Source organism: Pituophis catenifer, unplaced genomic scaffold (assembly GCF_029215685.1).
Source record: "Pituophis catenifer annectens isolate HBS135680 unplaced genomic scaffold, rPitCat1.0.hap2 SCAF_13, whole genome shotgun sequence".
Classification (NCBI taxonomy): Eukaryota; Metazoa; Chordata; class Lepidosauria; order Squamata; family Colubridae; genus Pituophis; species Pituophis catenifer.
Genome location: NW_027256893.1, coordinates 24294282 through 24308994, shown reverse-complemented (window position 1 = coordinate 24308994; position 14713 = coordinate 24294282). Strand labels below are relative to the sequence as shown.

At 51.0% G+C, this 14713-nt stretch overlaps 1 protein-coding gene across 2 annotated transcripts in view; it reads left to right on the top strand.

Annotated features, from left to right (window-relative positions):
• Positions 1-14713, top strand: part of GSE1 (Gse1 coiled-coil protein) — a 233702-nt gene that overhangs the window by 38712 nt on the left and 180277 nt on the right. The window contains exon 2 of one of the 2 annotated variants that reach the window (XM_070952873.1): positions 7503-7665. In XM_070952873.1, the coding sequence (XP_070808974.1) occupies positions 7503-7665 (163 nt within the window). Of the gene's footprint in view, positions 1-7502; positions 7666-10825; positions 10971-14713 lie in introns of those variants that run through there. The other variant, XM_070952871.1, reaches the window with a different exon arrangement.

Here is a 14713-nt window from a genome sequence, read left to right as displayed (position 1 = left end):
GGAACAGGGAAGATGCATTGGAGGCCCCTCCTTGCCCCAAATACTGCCTTCGTGGTCTTCCAAGGGGGAGGATGGGACCCACTCAACCGGAGGGGAGATATTTCCTCAGGAGCTCCTGCTGTCCTTGATTCCTTGGCAGCCTGGCACCATGGAAGGCCTTTGCCCTTCCGGTGGGGAGGGAAGGCAAAGCATAAGCTCCACGTGGCAGAGTTCATGCCTAGCTCAACATGCAGTGGGGATGAGAAGGTGCCTCCCAAGAAAGCCATCTAAGGAGGGTTGAATCTCTGGTCAGGCTCTGAGATTTGGGCCTTCGCAGCATCATGGTGCTGGGATCAACCTTTCGTTTTGCAGGGAGGTGTCATCTCTAGGCCAACCTTCCTTGACTTGGTGTCCTCCAGATCTGCTGAACCTCAGTTCTTCCTGTCCTTGGTTGCATGGTCCATACTGGATGCAGGACTGGGAGTGGAAGTCCAGCCTATAGGAGGACACCATGTGGAGGAAGACGTGTCTGTACCTCAGGTGCAGCAGCAAGGCCCACCCACACTGGTTGCAAAAATCTTAAGGGGAACCCCTGCCAGGTTTCTACTGAGACACAAGGGCTGTCCTGATTTCTTGCACCCTATAGCAAGGACGCTGTACTTGCTCCGTGGAGGAGAGGCTGTGCTGTTCCCCTGTTCTTTTGCAGCACCCGGATGATAGTTTTTAAAGCATGCTTTTAACTGCAATAAACAAAGGAAGGAGATGGCGGCCTGCTGCAAACACCCAATGCAGGGCTCCGGCAACCTCCTGATTTCCTGGGAATGTTCCAGGCAGCCATGGCTGCCTCTTGTTGGGAAACGGGCCTGCCTGCCAGTAGAAAGAGAAGGCTGAGCTGAGGTGATCATCGGAGGCACCTAGAGAGATCAGAGGACTGACTGGGAGGCAACCATCTGGACCAGAGGTCTCCAACCTTGGCAACTTTAAGCCTGGAGGACTTCAACTCCCAGAATTCCCCAGCCAGCTTAGCTGAAGTTGAAATCTGCCAGGCTTAAAGTTGGAGGTTGGCCAAGGTTGGAGACAGTTTTGCCTTCGGGAAACCAGTGAGGAGCTTCTTCTCCCCAAACAGGACTTTGCTTTGGCTCTTTTCTCAGCTGTTGGTTTTTCAGTTCTTCTGGTTTTTACAGTTCTTCTGATTTGGAGGCTGCCTTCCTGTCCTTTGCTTCTGGGGCCTCTAGTCTATACCCTTTTTAGAAGGATGTCAGCACCTCAGCCTGCCTCATGATCCCATAGATGAGGATGATGATGATAGGAGGAGGAGGAGGAGATGGTGCTAGGAAATCGGTGTTGACTCTGTGGCCACATGGAAAGACCTTCTCTAGCTCAGTCTTCCAAGGGGCCGGTCCTCAACATCACCACAATCCAATTATCTGTGGAAGTTGCTTTCATGGCCAACAAGTTTTCTTTTCTTGAAAAGTTGCTTCTCCCTTCCCTTGAGAAGTTTGAGGGCTTGTCAATATTTCCTGGCATGAGTGGTCATTCGGCCAGTGGAGTGGGTCTGCTCCCAGGAGTAGCCATTTTGGCATTTGACAGCTGTGCTTCTACCCCCTCCTCCTCCCTCCCCAGAGGACTGAGGGTCTTTCCTCTCTTCATCCTGCAAACACAACCTTCCCCAAGCCAGAGCCATGATCCCCTCTGCATTGCATCGAAGGCAACTTAACAAGATAGCGGGGCTGAGACCGCACAGCTGTACTATCTGCATGTTCTGATGGAGAGGAGGAACTGGCTGCGTTCAGGAGCAATTGTTTGCCTTCCCTCTGCGAAATCCTCAGCCTGGGGCTTGCTAAAACTGGTTTGATTACTTGCGGTGTGCAAAAAAAAAATAAAAAAAAATAGTGGTTTTTTTTTAATCCACTCCTGTGTTTTCCAGCATTCTGTCTGGAGGCGGAAGAGAGAGAGGGAGAAGAGCCCGTTTACTCTTCCCAGATCTTAGCAAGCAGATTGGCTGCTTTCCCAAAGAAGGGGATAAATTAAAAGCTGGAATGGACTCTTCTCTGAAGTGAGAGCTGAGATGGGTTTGCATGCTGGTTTGAGGGAAGGGTAAACTCTTGTCTCTTGGAGAGCAGGAGACCCCCTGAGGATGGAGCCCAAGTGGCAGATGCAGATAACAGAATACCAGAGTTGGAAGGTTGGAGGTCTTTTAGTCCAACCCCCAGCTCAAGCAGGAGAAGACCCGAGACCAGTGATGGTTCACCATTTCGGCACCGAGTGCCAAACTTGAAGCGCATGTGCTGGAACCCGGAAGAGAGCAGCTGGCATGTGCGCTGGCCACCTTCTCTTCTCCGGGTTCCCGCACATGTGTGCCGGCCAGCTGGTTCAGTGTGCATGCCCGCGATGGAACCCAGAAAAGCAGCTGGCGATGGTGCATGTGCCCATAGAAAGGGCTCTGTGTGCCACCTCTGCCACACGTGCCATAGGTTCACCATCACGGCCTTAGACCATTCTGGAATAGTGATTGTCCAGTCTGTTCTTAAAATCCTCCCACAACTTCTGGAGGCAAGCCATCCCATTGGTTAATTGTTCTAACCGTCAGGAAATTTCTCCTTATTTTTAGGTTGCTTCTCTCCTTGGTTAGTTTCCATCCGTTGCGTTTGTTCTGCCCTCTGGTGCTTTGGAGAATAGCATGAGCCTTCTCTGGGTTAGGCGAGATAAGCGGTAGATCAGGCAATGCGAGGGTGAGAAGGGATCCTTCCCTCAAGTCATACAACACTATGCTGCTCCCCGCCAATCCCTTGCATCTCCTTTAGGCTACCAAATATTCCCAGTTCTCCAAGCAGATCAGCCTTATGGCTTGGCTCTCAATTTACTAGACAGGAGGCAGAATTAAACTGCATTTACCCCTTACCCTAAGCCAGGATCTGCTGTAATTGTTGGGCTTTGGTTCGTTATGTTACATTAAGCTAAAAGCAAGACACGCTGTTGTGGTGGCACCATGTAAGGACTGTGTCTTTGGAATGAAATCATCCTAGCTTGATGGGAATGAAAGGTAGGTCTCCTTGCTTTGAGATGTACTGGTGGCCTGAAATTCTTTGTTGGCATTTGGGAAAGCGGGGGCAGGCGACAAGGGCACCACTTTGCAAGAACGAATTGGTGGCATTGTTGGGATGTCGTATGGTGAGGTTCACCATTGCGGTTAGAAGAAGCCATGAAGCTGGAGGTGCTTGGAGCGTGATGGAGGACATCTGACCAGGATACTCAAGTACTGCATTCCTACAGTGGACATGGGGGTAGACCTCAAGACACCTTCCATTCTATGATTCTGTGACATGAAGAGAAGACCAGTGTTTTCTGGTCAAGGCATGGACATCCAGGGATGTTCTCCAAGAAGCCACTTGCTTTACAGTTACCCTAATCATGAATGTTTTTCCCATTGCCCAAAGCCATGATGTGGGATGAGTCTGGGGTTATGAACTGGGTGGTTCTGTAAACCAGCATGTAGTTCAGCCCAGCGGTGGCATCATCTGCAAACCAGAGGCAAACAAGACCATAACCTTGGCGTCTTAATGGGCAAGTTTCCAACAGAATTCAGCTCTTGGAGCAACTCTTCAAGCCACGAACGGCTCAAAGCTTTCCATTCCTTCCCTTGTTTTTATTTTATTTTGTTTGTTAAAAAGAGAGCTGTTGAAAAGAAAGCAAGCCACCCACTTTGAACCTGGGAGATTGTAGCCTCACGGCTCTGAACATCTAATTATAAGACGTGCAGGCTGGGGCGTGTTGGGAGAGTATATAGATGATCTTTTGGGAGACTATATAGCAGGGGTCTCCAACCTTGACAACTTTAAGCCTTGCTGGCTGGGGAATTCTGGAAGTTGAAGTCCTCCAGGCTTAAAGTTGCCAAGGTTGGAGACCTCTGCTTCATCTTTGGGATGAAGGTGGCTCTATTGGCCCTGCCATGGCTTTATAACACAGACACAGACACACACATACACACACACTCAGACACACGCACACGTGTGCATGCAAACAAAAGATTCCAGAATTGCCTTCCTGCAAAAGTTGGGGATTTGCACTTAAATAGGTTATTTAGGTCTTAACGGGCAGCCAACCATCTGGAGGTCTCCTCCTTCCTTCCTTCCCAACTCAACTCAAAAGAATAGATGACTCACTACCAGCTCGGTCTCTCCCAAAGTTTACCTTAAATGACCTTCCAACACCTCTGTAGCTGGCACAGCCTTTGATTGCCATATGAAAGAAAAGCGAAGATGGGGGTGGGCTGAGTGGATTCTGCCCCCAGACACAGTTGGATGAGTGGCTCATCTAGGGGAAAGCTTTGGTTCTGCGGATCGGAAGTCAGTGGGATTTTTGTTGTTGTTGTTGTTTTGCTTCTGACCCCCTCCAAACTCTGAAAGCTTGATCAACAATTGCCCCCCCTCCCTTGAAGACCCCTTTTCATCTTCAGATTTTCAGGACTAGAAACTTTTGCTTAGCTTTGTCTTGTTTCCTTGAAGTGGAGATGAGGTGGAAGCTTCCTGGATGCTGATTTTGGATAGTTCTGTTTTTAAGGGAGGGGAGTTTGATCGTTGGTACTGGACCCCCTGCTCTTTGTTGGCAGCCTCTCAGACACTGGAACACCACTGTCATGTCTCCCCTAGTCCTTCTTTTTATTAAACTAAAAAAGAGAAAGGGAAAAGTTCCCCTCGCACATATGTGCTAGTCGTTCCCGACTCTAGGGGGCGGTGTTCATCTCCGTTTCAAAGCCGAAGAGCCAGCGCTGTCCGAAGACGTCTCCGTGGTCATGGGGCCGGCATGACTCAACGCCAAAGGCGCACGGAAAACGCTGTTCCCTTCCCACCAAAGGTGGTCCCTATTTTTCTACTTGCATTTTTACCTGCTTTCGAACTGCTAGGTTGGCAGAAGCTGGGACAAGTCATGGGAGCTCACCCTGTTACGCGGCACGAGGGATTCGAACCGTTGAACTGCCGACCTTTCGATCGACAAGCTCAGCGTCTTAGCCACTGAGCCGCCGCATCCCCACAAACTGTTAAACTAGACATACCCAATTCCAGCAACCGTTTTGTTTGTATGTTTTAACCCAAAGGCCTCTAATCGTCTTGGTGGCTCTTCTCTGCACCCTTTCCAGAGTCTCTACGTCTTTTTTCTATCGTGTTCCAGGGTGCTCTGTGGCCCTGGCTTCACCGTCACCTCTTTCCGGCCCCCGTGTCCCTCTGGGACCCACCCAGGTGCCCTCCAGCTCGCTGGGGAGGCGGCAGAGCCATGCCGAGGGTTGCAGGATCCGTCGAGGGCTGGGTTGAGGGGTTTTTTTTATAACGGCAGAGGCATTACCATATGGAGCCCATAAATTAAGCCATCGCAGGAAGCCAAGGGTAGATTTATATGCTTTTGCGTGCCTGCGAGCCTCATTGAACCTAAGAGCTTTGTGGCAACGGCAGCCACCGCGTTCAGCGCGAAGCATTCATCTTATTTAGCAGCTCTGGCTTTAGAGGACTAATCCTTAAAAAAAAAATTGGATCAGCCATTAAAAAAAAAACACACAACCACCCTCCTTCTATTTATCAACCGGAGAGGGCCTGGCCATTGTACATCAAAACGTTGGGGGGAAGAGACAGGGAGCCCATTTTCCTTTCATCTCCTCCTGCTTGTCACCCCCACAGCTGACAAGTTTCGCATGCGGGTCCTGCCTTATATAGGAAAAGCTTGCTCTGTTTTGTTATCTTTGGACTGCCTTTGGGGAAGGAAGGGAGGGAGGGAGGGAGGGAGGCAGGCAAAGCCAGGAGCTGGCCTACGTGTTTGTTTGTTTCTTCTGCAAGACACACGCCTTTTACTATGAAAATCAAGGCGTTGTGTAATCCAGAACCACAACAACGGTGGTGAAAATGCCAGGTTTGGTCACAGATTGTGGAGGGGTGGGGTAGATGGGTGGGGGGTGGAGGCAGAATCAAAGAAATGAGAAGAAGCCATTGGCTGGCATAAGCCAGGCTCCTTAAGTCCCTGGGCACGCATTGGCATGGATAAATCTGGGTAATTGTGTATGTGAGAGAGAGAGAGAAGGGCGCTGGAGTTCGAATCTCTAGGAAGGTGAGATTTTTGCACTCTGTTGTAAAGTCTGTCTCTGAGAAGTGAGGGAGAAGGCTGGCTGTTTTGTCCTTTGGAAAAATGAAAGCTGAAAACCACAAGGATCCCACCTGGAAGAGACCATGGTGGGGTCCGCTTTTCCCTGTGACTGTTTCAGAGTTGTTCTAAGTAGGAGTTATGAGCCGTAGTAGGAAAAAGGAAGTGCCCAGAGCAGGCTTTTTCAAAGCTGGCAATTTTAAGAGGTGTGGACATCAACTCCCAGAATCCCCCAGCCATCAGGAGAATTCTGGGACTTGAAGTTCACGCTTCCTAAAAGTTATCAAGGTTGAGAAGAAATGGCCCAGAGGAAAGGAAGGGTATATATCTAAGGATTTATTAAGATGATGATTGAAAACAGCCACTTCCTCTGATTCTTATTGGTACTTATTAATACACAATTTAATAAGATGAGAAGGTTCAGTTTCCCATACCTGTATGAAATGACCACCTCTTCACGTGTCTGGGCATACATACACACCCACACAGCCCAACTCCTGCTGGAAATAAATGAAAGGACACCTGTGTCAAAACTCAAGGTGGTTTTGAAAGGTGAAACAAGGACTAGCTGGGAAGGGCACACCTTTGTTTATTGTGTTCACCTGGCCTGGAACACCTTGTCTCTTTGATTCTGAAAGTGATGTGGGTCAGGACTTAAGACTTCTCACCAAAGCAGTGAGGAGGTTTCGAGGTGTTCCTACTTGCAGAGGTCTAAGCTGGGAGGAGTTGAGCATCTTCCATCAAGAGTTGGGACAGAAGACCTCCTTGGGTCTGGTGGTTGCACATGGGTTTGTCTGGGGGTCTTTGGGGAGGGTTCCACAAGGGGGTCTCATCCTGGACCGGCCATTAGAAAGATGCTTGCGAAAAGTCTCTGGAGACACATTTTAACTTCTTCAGATGGGCCTGCTAATCTCGTACTCCTTGCAGTTATCTTCTTCGACAATTTGGGGACTTCTTGCCAGTTCTATGTCATGTGTCTCCGAAAGGCAGTAGCCCCTACGTAGCACAAAGGTTTGGCTTATAGGTATGGCCTGGTGGAAGTTCTCCACGGCATCAGCCCAGATCTGAGAACTTGGCCTGGTTCATATGCTGTCCTCCAAGAAGGGTGTGTGGCTGGTTTAGTTTTGGTTTTGCACCACTTATCATCTTGGACAGTGAATGATGAATGATGCTCCAGCAAGCATGGATCTGGGTGATGTTTGCCTCTGGTCCATGTCAAGCTGGAAGCTCTCCAACCTCTGCTTGTGGGAGAGTCTTCTTCCCCTTCCCACCTCCAACTGCAGGGGGAAACAAAATCACCTACTCTTCTTTGGAGAGCTCAGGTGAGGTTCAGCTATGGCCTCCGGTGTCCAGATGGCGTCCGCTAACCCCTTTCTCTCTCCCTTCTTTTGATCTAGGCCCCCCTCCTGCCTTCAGAGGCATCTTGTGCAAATCCAGGGGTGGCAGACGAGACTGCCCAGCATCCTCCGGGCACCGCAGAGGGCACAGCTGCGGGAAACGGAGCCAGGCTGGACTGCAGGACCACGTTGAATGTGGACGAAGTAGCCCTGCCAGCTACAAGTAAGTGCTGTGTTGATTGCTACACCAGGGGTGTGTATGTGGGCATCCATGGAAGTGTGTGTGCTTGTACACTGTTTTCTTTTCTGTGGGAAATGGGACCAAATAGCTCTTTTGAGTGCTTAAGGTTGCAGACTCCTGGTTTAGTCTGACTGTTCAAAGTTGGCCCTGGAAAGAGACTTACCACCAGTCCTCGCACTTACAACTGTTGCAACGTTCCCAAGGTCACATGATCAGAATTTGGGCACTTGGCAACCAGCCTGCATTTACGACAGTCGATCGTGTCAGGGTCACATGATCTCCATTTGCAACCTCCCCCCCATCAGGGCTTCCAGGATAGGTTTGGGCTCAATTGTCGTAAATTGAGGACTACCTTTATATATGCACAGTGGCTAGCCATCCCATCTTCCCTTCTGCCTCCACTCCTCCCCTTTGTGGGAAAATGTTGCAAGAGAAGCCGGGATGGCACAGGAAATCTTCAAAGGGAAAATTCTTCTGGATCTTTTCCTCCCCCTTTTTAAAATTTTGTGAATGAAGCCCTCGGTTGCACAATCCAATCCTTGTCTGGAAGCATGTGCAATCCTCAGAGGAAGACCCCAGATGGGCAATGGGGTCCCCAGGGGGAATTTCTCCGCTGGCCTCTTGCAGCCAGTGGAGAGGATAAGACTTTTGCAGGAAGTTCAAGACCAACAAACGCATTCCAGCAGGCGCTTTTCCAGAAAATATTTTCTTTCCCCCTCCTCTCTCCGCCTCCCTTTGGGAGCAAGAATTCTATGGCGGCCTTCTCATCACACGCTTTCCCAGAGTGACCTTCACTCCAGTTCTTCCTCATCCAGCCTCATTTTCCCCGACTTCGTGCCACCCGGCCATCCCTGCAACTCACCAAGAGGGGGGGAGGCATCTGATTCTGCCCGGCCTCTTCGCCTGCAGTGCAGCTGGCAAGGCGCAGCAGCTTGTCGGTGCTGGGTGAGCTTTGCACCCCTTCCTTCTCCCCTTCCCCCTCCCCTTCCCTTCCCCCCCCATCTCAAGCTCTGTCCCGCCTGAAAACAAAACTGCTGACTTCTCAAACGGATTTCAGATGCTCCACTGGGAATCTGGAGCAGTCAGCATGGGAAAATGTGTACTTTTAAGGTGCCTCCCAAACTCTCTGCTCTGTAATTTTGCCGCATAGGGTTCAGCTACTAAATTTCCAGGACAGGGATTCCTAAAAAAAACCCACACCATGTTTGAAACCCCCCCCACCCCTTCGCCTATCCAGCTCCTGGCACGAAGAAAGCTACAAGTGATTTCATGGGTGTTAGGAGCCAAAAATGAAAGGCACCCTTCTGTTTTAAATTCCCGTTTTTGTTTTTTTTTAAACCTCTGTAGAGTGTATCTCGGGAGATCTGCTCACTTGCAGATGTAGAAAGTTTGCAGTGGGCAGGACGAAAGCCTATTAGGGAAGAGATTTTCAATGGGACGGGTGGACTTCAACTCCCAGAATTCCCCAGCCAGCATGCATTATTAGAGAGACGTTCTATGGGGCTTCTCGGCTGTCCTTACGACCACAGCTGAGCCCAGATTTTACGTTGCTAAGTGAGACATCCGTTCAGCGAGTTTTGTCCCATTTTAAGACTTTCCTTGTTGTTCAGGGAATCTGGCTTCCTCGTTGACTTTGCTTGTCAAGAGGGTCCCAGAAGGGGATCACGTGATCCCAGGGCACACTCCAGCTGTCATAAATACGAACCAGTTGTCTAAATGTAAATCATGTGACCCTGGAAATGCTAGAAGGGTCATAACCGTGAAAAACGGTCGTAAGTCTCTCTTTTCAGTGCTGTCGTAACTGAACAAACTGTTGTAAATTGAGGACTACCATGATAGGGAGACTTTCTATGGGGCTTCTTGGCTTTGTTTTAATACCTCTCAGCCCCAGCTCCCCCCCCATGTGGTTTCCTCAGGATTTTCCCACAACAGCTGGGAAAATGCTTTTTTTGGGGGGGAGGAACTACAAAAGTTATTCTAAGTGAGTTTTGCTGCTTTCTCCAAATCCTGAGAGGCATTACAATTACGATTATAATTTTCAGCGCCGCCGGCAGATGGCACCCGCGCGCCCTGAGCAAATAATCCAGCAAAATTTGCCAAAATGCAAAGCTGGGACCCCTCCCTCCTTCCCCCCCCCCATGCCCAGGTCTGCTTATCTGTGTGGACACCCTGCTGCTTGGCTGATCTGACTAAAGTCCCTCTTTGTTGAAATGTCCTCCAGCTATTTGAGGGTGGGGGGTGGGGGGTTTATCAGGCTTTCCTAAGGGCCTGTTTAAAAAAAAGAAAAGCCAAATTTGTAGGAGGTCCAGATCCCTTTCTCTCTCTCTCTCTCTCTCTCTCCTCACCCTACTTCTGATTTAAAGTTTGGGGGAACTTCCAAGCTCAGTTCATCTTTGGAGGGGGGGGAGCTGTCAAGGAAATGCCTCCCACCCCCACCCCCGTGGAATTTGCTTGCTGGCTTCCCCCATCGCCCTCATCCCTGTTCCTTTGGGGTTTGCCCTTCCCAGCTAGTTGTTGCGGACCACCCAAACCAGCTTTTCACACCGGTGCTTTCTTGAGCAGATCCTGGTTGTGCCAACAGCGGCTTTGAGCCCCAACGAGGTCCGGGTTGGCACCAACCAACAAAAAGCCCCGTTAGCCTCGCGCCATCCGAACTTAAATACCCCCCTTCGGAGATGCGCCGGTCGGTGGGCGCAATTGAGTTGGGCTGGAGTTTGGAGGCTCTGTATGTGTGCAGGGGAGAGAGATGCGGAGCGCTTTCCTGAGCGCGTGCAGAGTGCCGCTTCGGCCCGACGTCTCCCCCCTCCCCAAAACCGAAGCTTGGCCGGCGTCTGCCCGGCTGCCTCCGTTCCGCAGGGCCACTGGCGAAGGGGGCTCGGCGGCGGGGCTGCCTTCCCGCGTGGGGATCCCCCTCCCGCCTCCCCTGCGGGCTTCCCCCCCACCCCCCGGCTCTTCCCCGGGGCGGGAGGCGGCGAGGCCCCCGCGGCCCGGTTGGAGCCGGTGAGTCACTCGGTGGCGGCGGCACAGGAGCAGCTGGGCTGGCTCGGGCCGGGCCCCGCGGCGGGCGGGCGGGCGGGCGGGGGAAGCGAGCACAGCAGCAGCAGCAGCGCCAGAAGCAGGAAGTGGGGCAGGCAGGCAGGCAGGGCGGGCGGGCGAGGCAGCCGCGAGCAGCGAGGCCGAGGGCTGCCGTGCGCCCTGCCGCTGCGCCCGCTGCGCGCCCGGGGAAGTTGCGCCGGCCATGGAGGAGCGGAGGAGCCCCCGCTGGGCCGCCCGGACCCCCGGCCTGGGTGAGTGAAGGAGGGCGGCTGGGGATGCCCGCAGACCTGCCATGCCGGCGCTCCCGGTGCCCGCCGACTTCCCCGGACCCGAGGAGGGAGGGGAAGGGGGGGGGAAGGGGAGGGGAGGGTGACGTTACCCGGAGGGGGCTCTCTGTGCGTGCTCAGAGGCTCTGCCTTGCCACCACCATCAACCCCCCCCCCCCAAGCCTGGCGTGGGCGGCTTGGAAAGCGGCCGGGGATGCTGGCCGCCTGCCCAGAAGAAGGAGCGCGCCGCGGCCGCTTTTGGAGAGCTCCGCGCCTTGCTTGCTTGGGGAAGGGGCGTCCCGCTCGGGGTCGGGATCCCGGCTTGGCAAGGAAGGGAGTCCGGGCGCTTGCAAAGGAGAGAGCCCTTGCAACAGCCGCTTGCTGAGCAGGGGAGGGGAGGGGGGGGAGGGGCGGGTGGGGGGCTGTGAGAAGCGCCGCGCTCTCCGGCCCGGACGCGCATCTGCCTGTCTTGAGCGCTTTGCTCGCCTCCCCCTCCCCCCGTCCCAGGAAATCCGCCCCCCCTCCGGGAAACCTCTGGCGCGTCTGCTCGCCCGGGGAATTCCCCGCCACGGGATGAATGGGCAGCGGTGCCTCGCAAGTGGCGAGCGATCCTCGGGCGTCCCGTTTCGCTTGCGGGGGCTTCCAGTGGTTGATGTCTGCGCCCTTCCCCCCCTTCCCCAGCTGGAATGCGCCCCCCTGGCGCAGCCTTTTCCTCCACGCGTCTTTTCGGGGTCCACTTGAAAGAGTATCGAGTCCCTTTGTAAACTCTGAAAGAATCCTATAAGGGAATCGCCGTTTTTCTGCATTAATCTTGCCGGATTGGACAAGGAAGTCCTGGATGAATAGCCGGTCTTTTTACTTTTAACACGTGTAGCGGGGAGCGGATTCTGGCAACCGGTTTAAAGTGGCTTCAATTTGGGGAGTTTAAAACCCAGATGGCTGGAAGTTTGGGAGGGGTCGGGGGGGCGGAATAGTGTTACAGAATAGTATTCAAAGTTCGTTTTTCTATTTTTTGCCTCTTCCCTTCCAAGCGTGTCCAAGCTGGTTTACAAGGCGAGCAAGAACAGCCGCAGTTTAAAGCAGGTTTAAAAACAAACCCTCAGGTACATCTGCATCAAAAAGGAAATAAATGAAACTATATATATATATATATAAAGGAGAGGAAAAACTGCAGAGCTCTTTTTTTTTTGCTGAAGGCTTCCCAGCCCCTTTTACAACAGTGGCTGCAAGAAACATTGTGTTTTCTTTGGTCATGGTGGCCGGTTTGTGTATGTTGATGTGTATTGTGAATCAGCCAAGGAGTTGTTGTATATTCTCCACTTTGGATCAGAGGATGAGGAGGGGGGGGGCTTAGAACAGTATTTCTCAACCTCGGTCACTTTAAGAGAGGTGGACTTCAACTCCCAGAATTCCCCGTGGCTGTGGAATTCTGGGAGTTGGAGTCCACCCCTCTTAAAGTGGCCGAAATTGAGCAACGCTGGCTTAAGAAGATATTCACAGTTCACTTCCTGACCTTCTTTCCCGTTAGCAATTTCCCAGGAATGTTTTGTCCTTTTGACCCAATCCAGCCCAATTTTGAAAGCAAGCATTCTTTTGCTTGCTCATTCCCCCCACCTCCAAAAATTGGGCCCTCTTCTCCTTTTTTATATAAAGAGTTGCCCTGTAGACCGATAGTGCTGAATTGCTCTCCGTAATTTCTTTCATAATTTAACTCTACTGTTTTTGTAACTTAATTTTATAATTGGCTCCAAAGGGACGAAAAGCTCTACCAAATAAAAAAAAGGGGATATCTTAAAGATGATTAGAGGGGGGAATTGGTAAGGCCATCTGTATGGCAACGGTAACAGAACAGTAACAGAATAACAGAATTGGAAATGGGACCTTGGAGGTCTTTTAGTCCAACCCTCTGTTCAAACAGGAAACTCTGTATCATTCTAGACCAATTGTTGTCCAATTACTTCTTGAAAGCCTCCAGTGATGGAGCAACTGGAGGCTCCTGGAAGAGAACCATTCTACTGCTTTAATTGTTCTCACTGTTAGGAATTTTCTCCTTAGTTGTATGTTGTTTCTCTCCTTGATTAGTTTCCATCTGTTGCTTCCTGTCTTGCCTTCAGGTGCTTTAGAGCAGAGGTCTTCAAACTTGGCAGCTTTAAGACTTATGGACATCAATTCCCAGAATTCTCCAGCCAGCAAAGCTTTGACGTCCACAAGTCTTAAAGCTGCCAAGTTTGAAGACCTCTGCTTGAGAGAATAGATTGACCCTCTTCTTTTGGGGCAGCCCCTCAAATACTGGAAGACTGCTATCATGTCACCCCTACTTCTTCTTTTCTCTAAACTAGCCATATGTTTCTTCATATGTTTTAGATGCTCAAAATTTCTTAAGGTAGCCATGAAACTGTGCTGGTAGATTCTTGATAGACCACAACATGTCATCATTGGCATCCTTCAGTCTCAAGAGACTATGGAAAGAGGTCCTAAAACAGCATCTAGTGGGACTAAAAAGGCCTAAAACTAAAACATGTGCAGTGGTGGGTTTCATTTACCTTTGCTACTGGTTCGCTCGCGTGCACTCACTTCGTTCGTGTGCGTGCCACTTCTGCATATGCGCAGAAGCTTCTGTGCATGCGTAGAGCATATTTGATGACCTCCGGGTGGGTGGGCGGACCGGGGTGAACCGGTAGCAACCCATCACTGAACATGTGGCTGGGGAGTTGTGGTGTTGTTCAGCATTGATGATGGACAAGTGTAGAAAGATGACCTTTAATAAAATATGTGATGAACTGTTAGTAAAATATTAGCCAGGAAAACAGGAAAGTGTCAGGAAGAAGCTCAAGATTTCCCTGTCTTGACTTTCTTTGGTTTAAGAGGAACGCTGTCAGGTGTTCAAGATTCTTCAAGATAGCATAAAATAGAGTTCGGTTATTAATTGTGGCATGTTTCCTAGCACATTGGGCTGAAAGTCAGACAGGCTTCTTGTAGAAGCCCAGATGGTGTTGGTGGCCTCTACTTGTAGATGGCTTTGAGGTTGTGAAGGAAAATGGTTGGCCTAAAAGGATCACTTTCGAAGATGATGGAAGTTCTCAAAGCGGCAGTTAAGCCCTGCTCAGATGGGTTTGCTTGGGTAACAGAATTGGTTAATAATCCAGATCGGGTATATTGCAAGACGTGGCTGAGGCATTACCTCTAAATGCAAACCGTGTGGTTACGGCTTCCTCCATAAACCATGGTTAAAAACGAAGACTTACCAATTTCCGCCCCCCTAACGATTCCATGCGTTGCATCGCAGCGGCCTTCCTTAGGAGAGCTGCATCTCTGCTGTCCTTGAATTAGGGGAGTAAACGTGGTTAGCTCCCCACCCTGTTTCTTGGATTACAGCGGAGTGTGGTATTTGAACATTGTGGTTGTGGTTAGCAAACCCTGATTTATGGCTTAATGCGATGTGTGCACCCAGCCAGACTCCCTGGCCTTCTGCTGCCAGTTCTCAGGATGTGTGGGCATGGGAGATGGGCGGTTCCCTAAATTATCGAAATAGAGAAATAAATCTCCATCTTCAGACGACTGTTGGCATGCTTTGATGCTTCGGGTGGAATTGAATTTGCCAACGCTCCGGTGGTTTTCAGTTGGAAGTTCGGAGGCCGAGTTAAAGGCAACGTTTTCCATTCTCTTTCTTTGAAACATGTGAATCTCCTCTGGCTTTGCAGGGTAGCCTCTCTGGGTTTTCCCAGGCT